The sequence below is a fragment of the Lates calcarifer genome, linkage group LG9 (assembly GCF_001640805.2).
Source record: "Lates calcarifer isolate ASB-BC8 linkage group LG9, TLL_Latcal_v3, whole genome shotgun sequence".
Taxonomy (NCBI): Eukaryota; Metazoa; Chordata; class Actinopteri; family Centropomidae; genus Lates; species Lates calcarifer.
This window is the reverse complement of record NC_066841.1, coordinates 16,697,527-16,720,095: the sequence shown is the minus strand read 5'-3', so window position 1 is coordinate 16,720,095 and position 22,569 is coordinate 16,697,527. Positions and strand designations below refer to the sequence as shown.

Sequence of the window (22,569 nt, the reverse complement as noted above, 5' to 3'; positions counted from 1 at the left end):
TGTCTGGCATTGATATTTTTGGCCTGCTCCTCTATACAGGAGGAAATATGTGCTTGCAAGTCTTTTCCAATACAACATGTCAAAGAAGAGATGAAGTACAACTGGGAGCATGAGCAGACAGGTGAGACTGACTCATTAAACACCAGTGTGTTTTTATTCTGTGATGACAGGCACGGTTTTGTCATCATCCTAAGTGTGTATGTACTCCTGAGATTTTTTCTCTCTAGACTTAACAGTCAAGTCTCTTAATGTTGCAAAATTTCCCCACAGTGTGCCTAGGGAGGAACGCCATAATAAAATCTGGCACTGGATGGTGTCGCACATTGTGGAATGGAAAATATGGTGCCCTGCCATAGTGCACCATGCCAAATAGGCTTTTAACAATGCATAACAACACCAGTGTGCATCTGAAAGAGAGAGGGAGAGAGAAAGAGCACTGGGTTCATTTTCTGTCAGTGGATCGGCTGCTTTCGTCAAAATGACATTCATACTTAAACAAAAATTGTTAAAGTTGTTAAAGCTTGTTCTGCAAAGCCTTGGTAATCTAATAAAGAATGCAATGGCACAAATTGAAAAAAAAACAAAAACATCTGCCATTTGACCTGGAGACATTCTAACATTTGTGTGTCAGATGGCTGTCTTATTTAATTACCCTTTGATTGTGATTTGAAAATATAAAACTGGTGTCTGACTCAGTCTGTCTTCTTCTTTTTCTTTTTTTTAAAGGAGAAAGTCAGCTCTTGGGTTTCCCCCTTGCTGCTTGTGCACTTGCCTCTTTTGTATCCCAGGACTTCTTGCATTTGAGCCAGAAAGCACACAAAGCAGAGAACAGAGAAGTTGTGCAAATGCATGCTAACACACACACACACACACACGCACGCGCACACATGCACATGCACAGGGAAGCTGTATTTCAAATACACACTACTTTTGTCACTCCCAGATTCTTGATCTGCAGCACAACATCATCATCCTACATTGCGTAAATGTCCAATCTGTGTTTTGAGCTTCCAGGAGCCGCTCAGTGCCAGGATCCACAATTTATCTGGTCTTTGGTGTGGTGTGTTTGAATTTCCCCCTTCTGGCTCTCTAAGAAACTATCATTAAAGTGAAACCACAGAATCAACTCCATTCTGTAATTCATCTCCAACACAACATCAGAGAACAATGTTTTGACGTAGGGTCTGTGAAGAATTATTGGGTGTTTGGGGAATGATTAAAAAGACCTAAAATGCAGGTTTAAATATGTGTAACTCTGCTTGTACAAAGTTTACAAGTTCTTGACAAATGAAATACTTTGGTTTACGGGGAACCTGAAGAGGAAGAAGACATGCAGATGCAAGTTCCTGTCTGTGTATTCTATTCTTTACAGTCCTGCCCACAAAGATGACATTCTAAAATCCCCCATATACTTTTAGATGAAAGAAGTGGTTAAGACATCAGCCAAGTTTAAAGTATTTCAATATCTGTATATGAACAATGTTAATGGGTCATTCTGAAGTTTAGTAAGAAAAACTAAGCAGAAAATGTATTGATAGAGTTAATATTTATGGATTTGTCAGTACTTACTATTATCATCCTTTGCCTATTTGGCAAGAAGTTTTAGAACTACAGCACCCATAATCTGCAGTGCTTCATGGGACAAAAACAGGAAGTGAAATGTTTCTATGGAGTCAGCTGTGGGCTAAAAACTAGGCCCCATTGTTTTGAGCACATGTTTTTGGCAAATAGGCACCACTCTGAGAATGCCAAATTAGCTATTAGCAGTTCCTTTTTTTTCAGTGTACCAATTGGTGTACAGACAACTATTGCTGGATTATTTTGATACTGAAGAAAACTTTAAAATAGGGTGATTCTCAGTCAAGTTCTGGAGATCGTAGAAGATCTTTTTTCTTTTGATTTCAGGCTGATTAAGAGATGTGTGTTCGGGGTGGACATCAAAGAAAACCATATCCCTGGAAACTGTGAGTTAATACCAAATCTAAAAATGTGTCTATTATGTCTGTGTGTTCGGATTTGACTGAGTTATGACTCCAAGAAGGAGTATGACAGATGCAAATTGCTACAAGCGGGAGCTAAGGGTTTTATGTTGGTTAAATACCCTAATTCCATGTTGGTGAGTGGGTCATACCACATTAACTTACTTCCCTTTGTTTTTACAACACTGACAGTCTGCAAACCTCTGCACTAACCTGACTGAAGTTACTTGGTCCTCTTTGTTAAATCTAGTCAAATATTATTGCTTCTTTTACTCTTCACTCTAAACATGTCATATGTGGTTGTGTGGTGCAACTGGTCTTAATTTAGTGATGTGTAAATCTCCACTTATGTAAAAGCTTACATTATTCTTGCCTTAAGTATGAATTTACAAACTGGTGCAATAGCTCCTGCTGGACTAGTTATGTTTCAGAGAGAAACCAGTGATTTCCAAACTTTTTTTGTTTATGACCCCTTGTGAAAAATCACTGTCTAAATCTGGCTCTTTGTCCTGTTTCAGATGTCTCTGAGTCATTAGCAATTCCACTAAAGAAACATTTCCTCTTATGTGGTTTGATTTCAGTTTGATTTCAGTAACAGTTGAGGTCCAAAGAGGTACTGTAAACTGATCTGAAAAAAGTGCAGTAGTTTGCACTGTCACCTCACAGCGAGAAGGTTCTGGGTTTTAACCCCAGTTCAGCTGGGGCTTGTCAGTGTGGAATTTGTAATGCTCTCAGCATGCCTGCATGGGGTTTCTCCAGCTTCTTCCACAGTCCAAACACATGCAGTGTGATTTCTCATAGTTTGTCTCTATATGTTGGCCCTGTGGTAGACTGGTGACCTCCAGCTCCCCCCCGTGACGACGATAAGTGGCATAGGTACTGGATGAATGGATGGAAGATCAGTGATTATGATTACTCAATGAATAAGTCCAAATACTGAAAAAACAAACTCACTGTATATAAAGTATTTAAATTGACCTTGTTTTATAGTAGCTACAACAGTAAACACACTGATGCATCAATATTATTAATTTAACAACGCCAAATACAATTACACATCAACAATAGAAATGCTTTTTACTTGCAATACTTAACTGTCATTTAGGCACTTCTGTGCCTTTACTTGAATGCAGAACTACATTATTGCATTGGTAATGTTACTTAAGTAAAGCATTTGAATGCTTCCTCTGCCACTGACAGATCTAGGTTCTCTCTGGCTTTCATATCCAGCCTGACACCTGGTGAAAGTGGATGTGGAAAATAGGACAAAGAGAGGGAGCTGAAGAAACGACTCAGAAACATTTCAGACCCTACCTTTTGTCTCACAGGGACTTTTTAGTGGAAGAGTATTCTGTCTGAAAGACCTCAAATGAAGCATAACTGCCAGCTTCAGATAAATCACCATGTTTTGGTTAGAAGACAGTTTAGGGGAGCAAGTGAAGGCCTTGTACAGGAGTTGTTTGAGAGCTTTGAGATTAGTGTGGTGTAGGTATAAAGCCACCCTAAATACAGGGCTCAGGCCATAATTTGACCAATATATCTGACCATGTAACCATTATATAGCTAGGTGGTCAGTTTAGAGTGAGTAGTTTATTCCTGATGTTCCCTCTGAGAACAAGCTATCCACTTGATACAATGGAATCAAAAGTTTAACGCCTTTATACACAAGAAAGTATATATATATATGGTAATAGGGGTTACCTGAGGTAAAACTGCTGTGAAGGTCTTGGCTGAAAACAAATGGTTCATTTGCTTAAACATGGTTATAGAAGGGCTTTTGAAATGTGAATGCAGATGCGGAGCAGTCATGTTACAGTTGTTCTTCCTCTGCATGTTGAACAGACAAACTTTATATCTTCCAAAACCTTTTAACAACGTTTACCAACTAAACAGTAGGATATTAAAGCAGCACTTTGACTATTGTTCAGTAAAGTTACTGCATTGTACATATTTAGAGTCTAACATAAGGCAAGCACTGAGCATCCAGACTCATCGTTCACAGTGTTAGATCTGTCTACAACCACCATGCTGTTTGTTTACTCTGTTAAAAAACAACTTTTACTGGGCAGTTAATGGAAGTCTGCCCCCCACTGGAGCAGCCATATGACAGATTATAAAAGACAGCTGCCATTTTTGGCTGTTCTTGGGACACAGCAGCAAGAGCTGGGGTCTGAAGCTCACTATATGAGCTGGCTGGTTGATAAATTGTTAAAAATTCCCTTTGAGTTTTGTATCAGTATATTTTACAAGAGGAAAAGTACAATATTTCAGTCCTGGACAGCAGAGCCAAAATTGGTTTGAAATCTTTCTCTAATGTAATAAAATGAAATCTAAAGTAACAAATGTAACTGTGTAGTGAGACCTTGGGAGGCAGAAATCACAGTTAGCAGTTTTGTGGACTCTAGCAGGACAAGAAAGGTATGTGTGTGTTTTAGCACACTTATCAGTTGGTTGATTCAAAATATCAAATGCACCCTGTGAGACCTGATTCCTCAAAAATGACTGCACCTTCTATTTAGAGTTTAGTGTTGATATTCTTTTCTTAAATTGGGCTTGTCCGTGACAAAAGCTGGACAATCTTGCCAGAATGACTTACTTGTGTATCCATCTTTTCTTTAATTACTGGTGCTCTCCAGTTGTCCCTTGGGTGTCAAAATGACTCTTCATCCAGCCTATTGTGTACCTAGGAAAGTAAATACAGGAGCTTGGTATTTTGTAACAATGCTTATATGACTGAGATGGCATATTTTATGGGCTCCTAAAGTTCAAGACTGTAAATAGACTGTTAACTGGGTTAATGGTTCATAAAACAATACATTTATACATATGCTCCGATTATTGTTGCTTGACAGAAAAAAAAAAAAAAAACTTCACTTAAGGTCACTTTTTAGTGTTTTCTGGGGCTTTCAACTGCATCTCACAGTCTTCATCAAACTTTATTATTCCATGAAGTCTGGGCGAAAATTCTTAACCTTGATTGAAGTACTTTTGCTCAAAGGCCAAGACTGAAATTTCATGCACAGCTTAATAAGATTTTGCCCAGAAACATAGTTGCTGGAATTACTGTATACTTTCCAATCCTAGGTTTTTTGTGTCAGATGATTTGTGGTAACACAAATTTAGTTCGAAAAATAGACCTCGGTCCTATCTTGACCAGAGTATAAATTAAAATTAAAGTTGATTATAATGCAGGACCTTTTCTAAGAGACTCAGTGGCCAAAGGTGTGGTAACAATGCAAGTAATGGATTCCATGACTGTATTTGTTTCAATGGTAAAATTAAGAAACATAAATCAATAGAATATGATTATCATTTTATTTATTTCATTCTAAATAATTAACTTTTCCATGTGGAATCATGGGTGGATTAACTTATTATGAGGCACAAGAGCAAAAAGTTCTGTTGTTCAGTCAAGCCAATTTTATTAATACAGCACAAAATAACAAAGGCCAGAGTTATAACCTGTATGGCAGAAAACACCCTCCTCTATCCTCCTATCCTCAGATCCTCAATCCTAAATACAACCACTGAGCACAATATCATCGATTATGATAAGGAGTTAAAACCAGGCTTTCCACACAGAGCCACATTAGGTAATATACAGAACACTGTTGATATCTGCATTTGTTTATATTTTTTTTATTAGTGGTGCAAATTCTTAAACCAAATTGTCATTATTCAAGTAGCCAACTGAAAACCAATTGACATTAATTGTGAGCTTCTAGGTTCTTTTTCTTGTCTGGAGGCTGTGTCAGTTAGTATCATTGGTAGACTTAGGTAGGTTTTGTTTCCTTAAGTAGCTTCAGCCAGCTTCATCGTTGCGTTTACAATACAGGAGGTTAAAACACGCCCCCTGATTAGAGCTACTTTTTCACTGCTGACTGGGCAGCTCACTGTGATGGGAAGGCCCGGGCTGGGGCTAGCTGGTTAGCATGATAACTTTTAGCAGAAGAAAAGAGTTGATCAAATTAGAAACAAAACATTTTAGGGGTTTGGAGACAGCTCATGGCGAATAAAATAATATGTTGAACTTGCAACGTTTCTTCTAGGCAGGTAAGTAAACAGCTGTTAATGCTAACGTTGGCTATGTAGCATAGCAAAACTTACAAATGGCGCATTTATTAACAGAAGCTGAACAATAACGTTAAAATGAGCTAGTTAACAAGTTAATAAAATGAGTATATCAGACCTTTGTGTAATATTGAATTAGTGTACTATTCACCGTTGTCGTTGTTAGAACAATAACCTGAGTATATTCTAAATGACAATTTTTGGGTACAGATGTAAAACATTTAATAGGATACAAGCTTAAACCTAATATGTGTAGGTATGGGCGGGCACAGCCAGCTTTTAGAATCATTGTTATCTACATAGAGCAAATTAACAGCCGCAGTCATGTATTTATTCATAATTTGTTCAGAAGCAGTTCGCTTTTCCCGCTCTGACCCTCTCCTCTTCAAGAAGCGGACTCCATGTAAAATAAATCACAGCGCAAGAACTGTAGGCGTGAAACTTTCTCTCAACTTTTCCTCCCTCCCCCGACCAATAACAGGGCTGGCCCTAATATATGGCTTCCTCTGATTTGTCTGAGTCTCCTGTCCGCGGAGTGAGTGACAGCCTGGGGGGAAGACTTTTTTCGTGTGTTGCCCCGTTGGACTTGAAGGGGCTCTATGTGACGACTGAAAGAGGGGGCAACACTTCTGATCGGAGGAGCGGCGGTGCAGGACAGTTCAGAAGAGCAGAGAGGAGAGGAGCAGTGCGGGAGAGACGGTGCCCATCCGTCAACTAGCTGGAGGAACCCACACTAACAAACCCTTATGGCTGCTTGAGAAATAACGATACACTCCCCCTCCCCCTTTTTCTCTCTTTCTCTGGGACTTTTGGCTTTTAGTATTGTCCTGACCAGAAGTTGCTGCAAGTCTAATTAGTTGCTCCAAGTTGAAAAGTGAATCCACTTGCCGTGGACGTCTCTGGCGGTCATGGATACCCATATAAGATGGAAAGTTAAACGGAGGATAAGGGACGCCCAAATCACTTTAGCGGTGATTCTGCTTTTTGTCACATCGCAAGCAAGTTCAGGTAAGATGCAGCTGTGAGATTTGTAGATACAGACTGGAGCTGCGCTGCGCTCACAAGTTTTCCCCTTTGGTTATAGTGGATAACTGTGATGTCCGCCCCTCCTCCCTAAACTCATCTTTGAGCTTTTTTTGGTACCCTAATGAATTCAGCTTGGTCTACACGAAACTGGGGGACTTATGTTAGTTTCAAAAGACTGCACGTTTTTGAGGGAAAGCGTTTTCTGTAGAGAAAGACTGATATGGAACTGGTCACTTATTCTGTCTGTTTTCTGGATATGGGGGAACTGGTTTTGCAGTGAAGTTGAGCAAAAGGTTTTCCACTGCAGAAGCATCCTAGATCTCATAAATATAAATCCAGGCCTGAATATATGAATATATTAGCTTAAAGGCTTGTGGCAAAGTTTATAGGCATAAGATAGAAGGAAGAATATACGGTATACCCCTGAGTGACAAGTTAAATGTATTTTTCAGATGTTACTTTAAGATGAAGTCCAATTTCGTTTTTGCATTTTGCTGACTTAATACTATGTTGTAACAGTACCTTTGCTGTGGTACAGTTTAAGACAGTTTAAAGAGGCTTTTTCAGTCGATTTTTCGGTCTTTCTATCTTTTTTCTTCAACTGATGAGAGGGATGAGCATAATTTTCATAAGAGGGAGGGGCTGTAGCTTGTCTGAAGTGGTAGGGTGGAGCTGCCTTAAGGACTCCGACATCAGTGATAAGGACACAAAGTTTCTAAAGCAGTGGGCCCTATGCAGAGACTCAAACATCCACATATTTCACTAATTGCATTCTACAAATTCTCCTCAGGCTTCTCAATAACACTTATAATATCATAATACTTAAATATATTTAAAACTAGTCTATATGTAGGATTGATGGAAACAGTGATTTTCCTTAAACACTCCTGTGGGACTGTTGTGTCCCATAGGTGCTCAGAGGTCATGCAGTGCTGTGGCAGTGGGTCTTCCTGCATGTATTATTAGCACCTTAAGACTGCCTGGCATGGTTGGTGGTCTGCTGTCTGCTGTGAGTCTCTTGACACAGGACTTTGAGGTGAACAGATGGCTTCTTCTGTCTGCTCAAGACAGTTTGAAAGTGTCCCAAGATTGTGCTGATGGTGTGAATGTAATGCCTTTGCCTGCAGCCAGTTGCCGAATTTTAAGATCGTCCCATTGCAGAAAATTAGATGGAATCATAATAAAAAACAGATGCAGCTGGAATAGTTTTACAGGCTTATACGGGCCATACTGTGAAACATATAAAGGAATTACTGCTGCTTGTTTATTTTCATGTTGCCTACAAACACTGGTTGTTAACTGAACTTAGGTCACTGTATAACGTCTGGAACCAGATCTGGGTCATTTTTGATGACAAAGGAGGAGTTGGACTTGAGTTTTGGTAGGACATTAGAGAGCACGGGCCTGAAATCATTTTGATGCTGCAGGCTGGATTCAATCAGCTCTTAAAACCGACACACAGCAACCAGAGTCTTGTAAGTGATCCCCAAGGGTACTGGTACACTTCCTGAAACTTGACACTTGACACATGCTGAATGGGAAATACTTGATGACTGAGTGCTAGCAACATGCCAACTACATGACATGACTACATTTGTGTAAACTAATTATCTTGTTCTTTACTTCTTGTTTTTTTTTTTAACTTAACTTTTTTGCTCATTTACCTTCAGTTCAACATAAGTGTCATAGTATTAAATACAGTTAAATAGGTTAAATACAGTTCATAATTTTCACACTGATGTTGGATTATTGTAAAATTACTGTATTTTTTGCATGTATCTTCCACATCATTGAGGACAAATGGTAATTACAGACAATTAACCAGTTTGTCAGCAGTAAAAGATTCATCTTGACCCAAACATCTTAGCCTCAGGGAAAACCTGGATATACATTCATCTGAGGGCTTGCAGCAGCCTGCCCAGACACACCAGCAATGATTATCTGGAGGTTATCAACTCTGTGAATAGTGTACTTACTTATACCCAGGAGTAACAGAAATAGAAATATTTATTTCATGTCCATTAAAAAAAATGAATGTATTAGTATAGTTATTTGAATATTTTGAAGGTAGATTTTCTTTAAAATCCCCTGAAATTACAGAGCAATTTAGCAACTGTAATTTGTAGTTTATAGAGTTAATGTTGCATCTTTGCATTATATAATATTTTAGAGCTAATGTTGTCATTTAATGGCACTTTTGTGTATTATTGAAGTCCAAAAACTACCTCCACAATGGATTTTATTCAAAATATGTAACATATATAAGCTACATAACATCTACATTTAGTTATTCAGATGTTACATTTTTAGTTATAGTTCATAAAGTTGTGTTTCACCACCTGGGGCAGCAAAAAAAGCTGAAAACACAACGCTGCAGCAATAAACCTTATGAAGTTAGTCTGGCTAACATGTTAGCAAACTGCTGCTATTTACACATTCATCAGAAATGTAGCAACATCAGTGTTCGTTCGGAACTGTGTTTCTATCAAACCTGGTGAATGTGAGCTAAATATTCATTCTCCGATTAGCTCTGTTTTTGTCTCCACTAACTCCAGAGGAAAAGAGGACAAGCTAGTTGCTAACTCTGTCTGGGCAGGTAGCGTATTTCTTTATCGGAGTATTGACACTGGACACAGCTACTTGCTAATGCTTGAAACATGTTTGATGAAACTGAAAGTAGAGCTGAGGCAGACTGCAGACTGGTGATAATTTACTGTAGCTTTGTCAATGTGAGTCATTCCTTTCACATTACACAGTCATTTGATTATATAAAATATTCATAAGTGCATTTTTAAAGTTCAAAATGACTGGTCAGTCTGCAGTGAAATGTGGCCTAGCTTGTTATCCCACAGTATTGTCGTGGAACAGCATTTGATATTCTAAAATAGTATTTTAGCTGCTGACTTAATAGTAAATGGAGAAGGAATTGAGATATGATATATGATAAGATTGCAGCATATTCTCAAAGTGATTTTTTGCACAGTCAAATAGTTTCAGGTTCACAGCAACCTAAGCTCAGAGAGGTTCAGCACACTGAATGTATGTCTAGCTTTATTAGAGAGAATGAGTGAACTCACAGTCCACAGTTCTTCAGGGAGGTCATCCTGCCTTGGCATTAATGAGGCAACCTCATTTTAAGCAAATGTGAAAAGTGGTAATAACAGAAGGCCCATAAGACATAAAGGTTAAGAATGAGAAGAGAGGTCAGAGTTCAAAGGTTAAGGTCAGGACTTTCGGATTGCCACTGCTGTCAGGTTTACAGTTTCATTGCCTGAAGAAAGGAATTCTTGCTGTTGAAGCTACACTGCTCTTTTTGTCTGTAAATTCTCGTCTGTCTCTTGGAGGACAAAAAGAAAGATAATGAGTTGGTAGTTGTGCATTTTCTGTCTGTGTTTCATGCTTTTCTGAATAGCATTTTCAGTTTTTTGGATTCTGTACTCTAAATAATCCCACTGACATCTTTAACCTGAGATGCAGAATTTTAAGTCAAACTGATCAGTCAGTAAAGGTGTTTTGTCTGTCTAGCTTCCACCTAGTAGACATTTTCAGATGTCAGGCTAAATAACATCAAATTAAACATCCATGCCTTCTTAGTGGGGGACCTCAGTTGTTTTGTAGTTTTATGATCAGCATATCTGCTTTAGGCCAAATCCGAGCTCTACTCCAAAATGTTTCATTTATGTTTCAGCTGAGTAGATTTTCACCTTAGTTCCCTCAATCAATGGACTCTTTTCACGAGTCTTAGAAAATTTGTTTTGACTCTTTTCACTGTGGTTTGTTATTATTAATTAACCAAAAATTTTTTGGATGGTCTTCGTTTGTAACAAACATTCACACAGGACCAGAGCCTACTTGTGCAGAGCACTTTAGTCATCAAAAATACTGAAAAAACATTCTTTGAATACCTTGTGAAAATCAAAACAAGGATGGATTTTGTCCAAAGTCACTGATGGTAATAGACAACAGCATTGGGTATATTATGGAATCAGGAAATATAGTCACGATTCAAGAATTGTGCTATGTATTAGGAGCTGATATTTGTCTTATCCTTATGTCCGTTTTAAAGGGATAAACAGAAGAAGGCCTCGCTGTTTCACTGAGCTCCTTCACATCTGGATTCGATAAGTTCCATTGTGCTGTCTGCTAAGCCCTCTAAAAAGCCAGAAAAAATGTCTTCCAGATGTTTTCTTCCCATTCTTGGTGGAACAGGGGACCATGAAAAAAAATACTGTTGCATTTTTCTAAAGAAAATACACCATTCTGGGCTGGTTTTAGAGAAAATTCCTTATCGAATAACATCTGCAGCCTTATAGCTGAGTTTGTAAAAATAATAGCAGTGTACCTTGTGTTTCAGCCAGGTTTGCACATACACATCCAGGGTCATTAAAAGGTTCTTTTTGTTTAAGTGAGCCAACTTTATGACAAGGTTAAAGGTTGAATACAGCTGCTCCACAGCTGTTTTTCATTTACAGTCTCTTTATATCTGGGCAGCTCTTTTTCAAAAGGAATTTATATGGCTTAGTCAATTTTGCCTTTTTGTCACTGTGTATAAAGTTCTTCATGATGCCGATTATAAAAGCTTACGGAAGTGATTGAATTCTTACATAACTTCCTGAACTTCCTGTGTGTTTGACTTGTGGATTTTTACAGGATGCTAACAGCTGGTTGGCCTGAAGGATGCTGTAGAACTAAATTATTATTATTATTATTGCTCAGATCTATCATACTAACGCAGCCTGTTCAAGGTGAAAGGCAGACACAGATGTACCTTTGTGTTACCACACATGGCAGCCATGAGGCTTTTAGGGTCACTGCCATCACTCATTCCCATTGGTAATCATCTTTCAGTCAGACCTACAACTGTAATTTTTCAGTGGGATTTCAGTGGGTTGTTTTGTTAATCACCTTTGAGTGGCAATCCTGAGGTCACCTCTACCTCAGTCTGATAAGTGGCAGTGAGGAAAAGTGGCGTTCTTGTGTGTGTGCCTATTGCCATGGCGCTGAGGAAGGAATCTGAGTTAGCTGGACTGTGGAGAGAGGCAGTGACCCTGCAATTGCATGTGCCAGCCTGTAAATGCAGGCTTTGTGGAAAGGACTGTAAATCAGCTTTAATGCCTGATAACAACATGGGAGATAAAACAAAATATGCAGGACAAGTTTTTGACCCTGTGTCAGAGTTAAGGAGATCCTTTGTACAGCACAAATAGTGCATTATTTGCCATATCCTGGACAGTATATCGTCTATCCTTTTCCAGACTAATTAAGGGTCAAATAATTGTTTTACGCTGCTCAATGGCGTTCTGTACTCGTGACACAGTGTGCTTGATTTGAAGCCAGTTGCAGACAGTTTTCTCCAAAGGTGTTTCCTGCCCAAATAGTAACAGCTAGAGACTCCCAACAAAGATGGAAAATTTCAATTTCAACAAAAGGGACAATGTGTTCTTTACTCTCTGACAGACAAAAAGGAACAAAATGGAGGCAGCCGTGTTTGAAATGTCAACATGGACATGTTAGTGATGGAAAAGTTGGATGTGCTACCTCATGATGCAACTCCCACTTCTGTTGTTGATTTTTAACAGTACGATTTGTATGTAGTGCATGGCAGAGTGAAAAGTTAAGTCTGGTCCAGGCTCACAAGCCGAGTATTCACTTGGGCTGGGAAACAGTGCTTTTCTCTGTAATGGGGTATTATAATCATTGAGCATGGAAAGCAATGTATGACTCATCCTTTCCAACCCCATTCCCCCTTCCCCAGCCTGAGCTTAGCCACAGCCTGGGCAGAAGAAATACTGAGTGTAAGCATTTTTTTTCCTACTAGGGGAAATACAATGGTTTTTGGTCACTCCAGAAACTTCACTGCAGTCAGATGTATTCTATTTTTATTTTATTAGGTGATGAAATTAGTAAGAGTTGGAATTGAAAGGCAGCATTAAAGCAATATTTTTGTAATTAAGGCAGTTTAAGTCATTTGGTTTTGTTGCAACAAGCGACCAAGCTAGAGTTAGACCACAAACACATGTGCTGAAGCAAGCTAAAGGAAATATGTTAGACAAATGAAAGAAAACAGTCTGTGCTAGCTGAAATAAGTGTTAAAGCAGGGCTGTCTACTTGAAATTGTGTTAATACAGCACGTATTACAACAGTAAATTAATTTATTCAAAAATGTAATGCCTGTCTGGATTATATTTTCTGTCAACGTAAGGAGGAAATATTGTTCATTATTCTGTCTGTAGAGTTGCAAAATATTGGCATTGAACAACATATTTTTGCATATCTTTGCATACTCGTGTTTTGTGTCACTCTCTCCACACCTCACTGAAGCTGTGTCATAACTTTTATTTTTAACTCTGTCCATCCGCGTTGTGATTTCCTCTCCCTTTAGACTCATCATAGTCCATGTGCAGCTTAAAATGAGGCTGCTTTTGATGCATGTCTTACATTCACCTCCTTTTTGTCTCACCCTCTTAGTATTCATTGATACTCTCCTCTAATATTAACATAAGTAGTCTAAAAGCATTACTTCTAAAATAAGCTTAAGCTAAGCTTGAGCCATTTTTTGATTGTTGTGTTCATCAGTTGTTGCTTTATATTGGTATCCATATGTTGATTATGCTGGCAGGGTGAAATTATTTCTTTGCAAATGTTTATGGGTCACTAATGATGATGATTCATTCATTTGTGAGAGAACATTGCACATTTGGATTGATTCCTATCAAACAGACATGACACCTCAGTGAAGTGTTGGAAAATGTGCCACTGAGGTTTGATAGGCCTTGTGTGTCAGTGCTGGATAGTCCTTAACAAAGAAAAAGCTTCATTATTGTGGAGGATTTTATATTTATTAGATTCAGTTTCATTGTTTTGAGTCAGTGTGTTGGTGCTGGAATAATGGTTCTGTAAGGCTGAGTGAGAGGAAATGGTTTTGTAATGTCAGTGCTGCAGGGCCCTCCTTTATCATAAATTTCTCAACAGTCAGCCATCAAAACCATATCTGCTGTGGGAGAGACAGAATGAGGAAAAGGCTTAAATGCAGGAAAAGCTAAAATAGGCAGAGGGAAATAAAGTTGCTAATGGAGGCTAGGAAATACAGCTGAATGAATCTGGAGCAAAAAAAGACAAAGCAACCAGAGGGCGGAGGAAGAGATAAAAGAGACAGAGATAACGGTGACCGCACGTGCCTGAAAACTACCATTCCTGTATTTTCATGGTGTAAAATGAGCATTTGGAGGTGCACCGTGGAATCTTGACTCAGTTTTTCCATCCTCGTCTGTGGTGGACGGCAGACAGTGATTTATCTTCAACGCTGTGAGCTGCAGCATGGAGACAGTGAAGTAAACCATCTGGTATTCCCCCTGTTAAAGCAATAAGAGTCCAGCTAAAGCACTGAGCCTCAGAGTACACAGGAGAAGCTGTGGTCAGAAAAACTCTCTGTTCTCTGGATCATCTTTCAGGTCTGCGTGCTTGTGTTCATGTGTGTGTATCAGAGACAGTTCATCTGTGGACGTAGGTGTGAATGTGCAAGACAGTATCTGCAGATTCAGGGTGGATTTGTGTGAGTCTGTGCATGACTTTCTCTCTGACTGCTTGCCATTTCTTGGTGTTTCCTATCATTTTGCAATTAGAGGCTGGGAGTATATCATAATGAATATCAGAATGAGCTGATCATCACCAGGGAAATGAAGGCATCAAGTGTATAAACAAGAAGATCTTGCTCTTCCTCTGTCTCGGCCTCCCTGCTGCTGCTTTCACATGCAGCTCTCAGCTGAGGTCAGTGGGTCAGTATCCTGAAAAGTCTGGATTAAAGTTGGCTGATAAAATGAAACTTAACTCATACTGGAATCTGAGGTCATTTACAGATTACATTTTTCTCGTGTTACTCAGAGTTTTCACCTAAAAATACCCTGCTGTCCCCTCGTCACATAGACCTGCTGGCATTCATACTGCATATTCATTCAAAACAAAGCTGCTGATGATTGCTAATGCTAATGCTAATAGTTTAACATGTTTAGAGCTAGACTATGTAACTTTTGTCGAACTGCACTTATTCTGTGGCCAGACTTTAGCAGCAAAACCTCAATGTGTTTTAAGCTAAAATGTGTTTGATAGCTTAGAAATTCATACATTTCTGAGAATTTGTTAATTGTTCTTATGCTCACTTTACACCATCTCTTCCCACTGAATCATAGAGATGACAGAAAGCTGGGATTGCATAAAAATATTAATATTTTTAACCCTGTTTGATTTATTTGTTCGATCATTATTAACAAAAACGTGCTTATTATGCTTATATATTTTTATGATTGATTGCCAGTCATTACCCAGCTCTTTTTTTTTTTTTACAACTGTGTACTACTACTACTAACTATAACATACTTACAGCTGTTTTAGCGTTTTACATTCACATTTGTATGCTTTCCTAGCTGTGATCAGAATTGTGTGTAAGTGTTGGTGTAACTTCACTACAAAACACTTAGAGGAGGTGTGATTGCCAAGAAATATCTCTGACAGTGGTTAAGCAGTCAGTGGGTTTAATTAAGCTGAGGTGGTGGAGGTGTGTGTGATTGCTTGCCTCCTTGCTAACTGACATCTCATTCAGGTTTGTGCTTGCATTAGTTTACTCAAGTGTTGCATGTCTGCAGTAGTGTGTGTGTTCTCTCACAGGATATCCATGCAGTGTATGTAATGTGTTCAATCTAGCAAGCGTAATACCTGCAGTATGATTCCCAGGTCTGGTCACATGAAACACCGACGCAACAACTTAAGGTCAGCGTTGCTGGATGTGTTTCTTAGGTTTATGCAGACTTGGACTCACTAACCTTGATACTTTTATGTTTTGCTAGAGTTGTGTGTTAATCAAGGTTTCCTGCTGTTTTATTACAGAGGTGGGCCGCCATGCCTGAAACAAAGACCACATCCGCAGACTTAATAAAAGCTGAAACACTTTTAAGAGATAAATTATTTATCTTTAAGGGAGGAAGGCACTTTTTCACATTCCAACTGGCATGTATTGAATGAGCACTAGTATTTTTTAGGCCTTGTGTTGGGATCCACCTCAGCCCAAACGTTTCTCTGGGTGAAGTCCTCCTGATATTTTACGCTGTTAAGCAAAACGTTTGTAACTTTTGCTTAGTAGGGTCTACTTTGGGATAAAATTGGCAAATATGGGATATTGATAAATGCTTAAGGCTTGAAGGGTAACAGTGCATGTAGAGAAGAGCCAGTTACACAGTAATTCTAGTCTCAAGTTTGCTAACATTAACTATCATTACCCAGCACGAGGTACCAGTCATACTGGCGGTAGCTGCAAAACCACTGAATGTACTGAGCTGAGCAAGAGTGCTTTTTATTGCTTATGAATTCCAATCTTAATTTGGAAGAGGAAGAAGGTTGTACTTCTTTTAAAAGTTACTCGCTTTAAGTAATTGAAATCAGGGCTTTAATTGTAACCGGCTGTGTCACAGTGAGGCTCCAGCTTCACAGTTGCCTTCAGTTAAAGTTTTATAACAGAATCAGGTGAAAAAAAGAGAAAATCTCACACCCTCCAAGTCTGTGATGCGCTCTAGGAGGGGGAAGTCTCTCATTGGACATTCTTGTTTTCGGCTGTGCTGGTTTCCAAGAGAGGCAGGGTCCTCTTTATGGCTGCTAATTACTCCTTGTCCTCAGCACCAGGTCAAGCATGTGCCTGGGGAGTCAGGCCTCACTTCAGAAAGGGCTAGAGGAGGAGGATAGGGGGCAGTGAAAGAGGGAAGAATGTTAATCCCCCCCCATGAAAAAGTCCTAATTCACTGGTCCGGCACCCCTCCTCCTGTCAAATGAAATGGTGCCGTCTTGGAGTCACTAAGTGTTGTTACAGAGCGTGTGTGTATACGTATGTGTGCATTCGTGAAAATCAAGGCTAGATGGATAGGTTAGGGGAATGGGATACACCACAATCTTGGCACTGAGCCGAAAGCAGGATTATGAATCTAGCACTCAAGCTACTGTTCAGAAAAAGGGAGAAAAAAGGTAAAAAGAAAGTTTAGTGAGGTAGGGAAGGGAAGATTGTGTTGTGAAACCACATCATGCCCATTTTTCTCTGTAGCAGTCTGCTGTAATACACAAGTTTCATCACACTTTTTAAGATAATTTATGTTTTTACTATATACTTTTATGAATTCATTATCTTTTACTGTGTTGTAGCCTCATCCAACCCATGTCTGACAAACAAACCCGTAAAAGACAAAGTCAACCGCTCCTCTTTTAGCACATCACATCAAAGATACAGCTCTTTGCCTACTAATTTATACATTATACATACTTACAAGTTTCCACTGTGCACATGGCTTGGAAAACCCCTAACTGAGGGAGTAGCAGTAGATACTTTATATCCAATCCATCTAAGAGCTTATCTTTCATTAAGAGGAGTTTGGAAAAGTTGAACATGAGGATTTCATAGCACGAAACAAGTTTGAGTTGTGTACAGTTTGAGGAGGACAAGTTGGACCTTAGTTTTCATCAACTAAGTCAATCTGAATGAATCCTGTGTGTCAAGTTATTAATCACATTACACTTTAGGAACAGGCAGATACCCTGTTTTTAATTGTCCATTAACAAGTTATGCCTTTGCTTGTACTGTCTTGTAATTGGGTTGTAAATAAATTTACCTGTCGGTGGCAGGGGCCTTGTGTATGATGGAAGCATTGGCGACATCAGAAATACTGAGATAATTTATGGATAAAATCTGAGGAAAGGAAATAATATGTTTTATTTACACATGAAAAAAGCTTCTAAAAAGTGCTAAAGGTTAAAGGATATTCTGTATTTACAGTGTTACTTTTCATGTGTCATGTTTCATTGCATGAAAGCAGCAGAGGAGGGACGGCAGGCTGGCGGTGTGCAAATGTACACAAGACCGTGTCACATAAACAGTTTCTGTGTATTTACGGTGAACCTGCCTTGAGGATGTGAGGGGCTGTGGTCAGAGGGAGAGGTATTTTTAGCATCTTGTGCAAGAGGTGTTGGTCTCTCAAGGGAACTGCCATGTTAAGTGGGTAAACATCTCAGCTTAACAAGGTAAGACTTAGACCCATACCTGTGGCTTAGGATGTGGTCAGGACAGTTTCCGCTGGAAGGTCGACTGCCGGTGACAGAAATCCATGAATGAAGGTGTGTGAGAATATGTCAAAGAGGGAGGGAAATAGACTTGATAATATTTGTGTTTGCAGCTCTCTGAAGTACTTGTCTGACTGTGTTTATCACTGAGAAAATGGCCTAGTTGTATTTTTTTTGCTCTTTGCATCAGATGAATCATCACTTTATTGGAGGAGACATTTCTCAAATTGGTTTTCTGTCGAGCTATTGTTTTGTAGCCATTGTCTGGACAGAGATATATTATGCTGTCCCTTCACCTTCCTGCCTCTTTTCCTGTAAGCTGCTAATTGGCCTCTCCACCTGGCTGACCTCCAGGTAAAGCCAGGAAGAGGCCCTGTAAGTCGCTTTTAGATCCTTGAATGAAAAATGAGGATGAAAACAACTAATACAACAGATTTCACATGAGGAAAAAGGAAATGAGAAAGGGAAACAGTTTGATAATTGAACAGGCTGGCTAATGGAGGGAGAGAGTGGTTAATATGTATGGAATGAGGGGCATCCTGATGACAATTGTTTCCTTCCCAAAAAAAGCTGCTGATCCTCATAGGATTAGTTTTGTGTCATTGTGGATTAGCTAAAGCAACACTCCTCAGCAGGGGTCGTGACACAGTTAGCATCAGTTGGATGCTTCTCACAGCCTTCCCCCCTTTTCTTCTTCTCTTGTGGTAGTGAAGTGTCTGCCATTATGATGTTGTTATGACATGCGTATTGTGATGATGCACTGAGTGTAGGCTGCTGAAGCCCAGAGGAACTTTCTTGAATCTTTTATCTCTTTTTGTGTGTTGTTGGCATCTATAAACTAATAAACTGGCTGAGGCTTTTTGGAAACAACTGATAAGAGGAGGTAGTTTGCCAGTAGTCACTGTTTGTCTGTATGTGTTTAGACATCCTGGTGTGAGGGCACATTTTACAAATGAGAGTAAATAAGACACTGAAATGAAATGCTAATTAGCATTAGCATGAAGTACAGACAGGGATATATATTTTTTGCTCGATTAAATAAGGTAAGATTTGATGTGAGTGTTTGTACCTGTCACCACCAGAGTGTCCAGCAGCAGGGCATATACAAGGTTGTGTCCATATAAGGTACTGGAGTGACTGTGTGTGGCAGGAAGAGGCTACACAAAGATGAATTAAGAGGAGATGGAAAAATGATGCAGTGGCTGGTTGGTTGTAACAGTCTGAGACTCACAGACTACCTCACCATGAACGTGCTCAACCGTTAATAGAAGACTGTAATACTGTAGCATGGGGTTAACCTGACCACATCTAAGCTCCCATCATTTAGACTGTGGTCCCTGTGTTCACTGTAGGACAGTTGTTTCCATTCCAGACCTTGTATGGGCTCCTTCTGTGTAACTGTCAGTGATCAATTGATCTACTTCCCGAGGGATAAAGTGCTGCTGGATGTTGGCAGGTTAGAGGGGATTACTGTAGTGTCAAAGTAGACTTGTGGATTTTCCAGGGAACATTTCTGGTTGTCTGAGAAAAGGGCAAAAACTGAGTTTTGCCTTTAGTCAATCATGGTCCTTGTTAAAAATGGTGTTAAATGAAAATGCTGCTTTATGTGTCACTTACTGCTGTTATATTAGTGGCAGAGAGACAGTAGCTCCCTGTGTCTCTCCCACAGAAAGTCATAATGAATTAAGGATGCTCCAGCTGGGTAATTTTGCTAATTTTGATTTTTGAATATCCTGTTAGAAATGTCTGATACAAATACAAATGCTGATACAGATGCAGTAAATGAATGAAACCATTAGACTTCATGGGCCAAGTTCTAGTGTCGTGAATGGAGAGATTTTGCAGTTTTCTTAACAATAATCTACATTTCTTTATGTTATACAGGGAATTAAAATGCAAAGCATTATAACCGGTTATAGTAGAATAATTTCAGATAATTTGATAATTCCACCAAATCTCTGAGCCAGCAACACCTTAACACACCAAATTATAAACAATTTGACAGAACTAGGCTTTCCGGAGCCTAAATGCCTACAATATAGTTGAGAAAAGTTTATTGCAGGGAGTTATAAACAGTTTCTATAAGCACTTTACTTTTTGTTGCAGGATTGATAAATGAATAAAACATTTTTGGTACCAAAGTTTAGATGCTACAGTTAAGCAGATGTAGCGTCATCTTGCTTTCCTGTGTGCTGGCCCTGTCTTTTATCCAAGATGTCTCCAACCCTTCATTTGAGAATCATTATGTCTAATTGACGTTGTATAATCATTCGAACACACGATCCCGTCTTTCCCCTGAAACAGTGTCCCCTGAATGCCTCAGTTGCTAAGCGACCAGTGCAACCACCTCTCCAAATGCAGAGAGATTTTTCAACATGTGCAACACATTTTTCATTTCGCATGATCAGCTCTTGTAATCCCCCACTTGTAAACCAATAAGCGAGAATGGTGTAGAGCACAGATTTTGATTAATGGCAGATCAATTGCGGCATTTGTAAGAGAACTACATTTCCCATTGCTCTGACAGCCTGACATATTATTACACCGTTACAGTGCTCTCAGTGATGAGCTCATTAAATGAACCTTGTCATCGTGGTGAATGATAGACATTTTCTGGCTGGTGGTTGAGTTTCTGTCAGTCTCTTCATTATGAGTTGATGACAGACAAAGCTGTCTTCTTGTTTAGAGCCTTCACCTGCTTAGAGGCTCTATCATTCTGTGATATGCACTTGCAGGAATATGAATGCAGTTATCCTTTTAACATGCTTAAAGGATGCACTAGGTGGCTTTTGAAACAGTTGGGTGTGGTGCTTGGATTAGTGTACTCTCTCAACTGTACTGTTATTACAAATCTCTGTGCCTCAGCCGAGTGTGCTCCCAAGGTGATGTAATATTCTGCAGGGCTCCACATTCACATATGTAGAATTACTGAGTTAGGGATTGGATAATAGATTTCCTCCATGACAGGAAGAGTGAGCTGGCCCGGGAGGAGAGAGATAGAAAGAGTGAGATGAGATGAGAAGTAGGAAATCTCCACACACCTCATTAATCTGACTCAAATCCCATGTTTTCTCATCGAAATAGTCTACACAGACTTGTTCCAGACTGCTGTGGTAATATTTGTGTATAAACAGGTATAAACTGTTATAGTGTGTTTATGTCTTCATTTGTTGAGTAATGGCATCAAGTTACTTCATGTCTGATGTCTGTACTGCAAACTGGTGTTTTAGTGATTGTTTTGTATTTGTTGTGTTTGCAGGCAGATGGTTTGTAAATAAAAAAGAACTTGGTTATGTTTGAGCAATTTTTGGTTTTAAATACTCTCAGGAAGCTTTCATTAGTTGAGTGCTTGTCTTTTTCACAGTAAGATAATTTATGCAACATGCAATCAGACTTCAGCTGATGAGGAGGAAGTTGCTTTTCACTCATCACTGTACAGGAACACATGCAGCCAAAGGCTTCTTAAATGCAGACCTCTGTTTAAGAATTTTTAAAAAACTGATCTGTGCTGCACGTGAGTCATGTGTAATGACATCCAGCTGGAGGTTGTTGCAGGGCAAGGCAGAATGTACAAACACTTTTTTGCTCTGCCCAGTTGTCTCTCCGCTTTTCCCAGCAGCTCTTTCACTCTCAGATGGATGGGGCTATTGAATTTTTTTTTTTTTTCTGAACGGTGTGTGTGGTCTTTGTAGCTTGACACTAGGACCGCTGTACCTGTGTGGGTGTGTGCGCAAGCTTTTATACTTGGCCAAGGGGTTGTCTTTGACGCTCTATGTTCTCATAACAACACAAAAATGCAACTAGGAGAATACCGCAGCATGCCTGCCTTTGTCTTTGTTTTGTTTCTTAAACTCCTGCGCCATAAAATCCTTCTGTTGTCCTCTGTTTAGTTTGCTTCCTCACTTTAGTGTTTGCCCTCCTCTAAAACACCCCGACAGTCCCAGTCCTTATGCGACTGTCCCTATAGACATGACCCAGCATCCTTTTATGGATGCTAATGTATGTCATTGTGTCGCTTGTTATGTGTGCATCTGGCTGCAGGAACAGCTGTTTGTCCTGGGTGGTTTTGGCATGTGAGGGTGCGGTCTAGGGTCAAACCCCATGTCACATTGTTCTGACCCAGTGTTCTTCTGCGGTGGCCTGGTTACAGCTGGGACGACCGGTCTGAAAGTGTGCTAATTGCACGGTTGTGGCCAAGGGGAGGCAGCGGTAGATTTAGCATTGCAGGGAAATGGATGGAAGGATGGGTTTTGCTGCAGCTGTAACCCATGATCATGGTGATCTATAAATGGGCACATCTCTGTTTAGCGCCTAAATGGATAACAGAAGTCTTCTCTGAACCACAACAGTGAAGGCTTCTGCTGAGTAACTAGTGTCTCTGAGTCAGCAAAAGACAGAAAAT

General features: G+C 39.5%; 1 protein-coding gene across 1 annotated transcript in view; it reads left to right on the top strand.

The window, feature by feature from the left end:
* The first annotated feature begins 5,869 nt into the window (after positions 1-5,869).
* The window catches only part of col5a1 (procollagen, type V, alpha 1), a 74,660-nt gene continuing 57,960 nt past the window's right edge, over positions 5,870-22,569 (top strand). The window contains 2 exon segments of the mRNA XM_051072972.1: positions 5,870-6,032; positions 6,532-7,058. Of these exon segments, the coding sequence (XP_050928929.1) occupies positions 6,959-7,058 (100 nt within the window). The 5' untranslated portion in view covers positions 5,870-6,032; positions 6,532-6,958.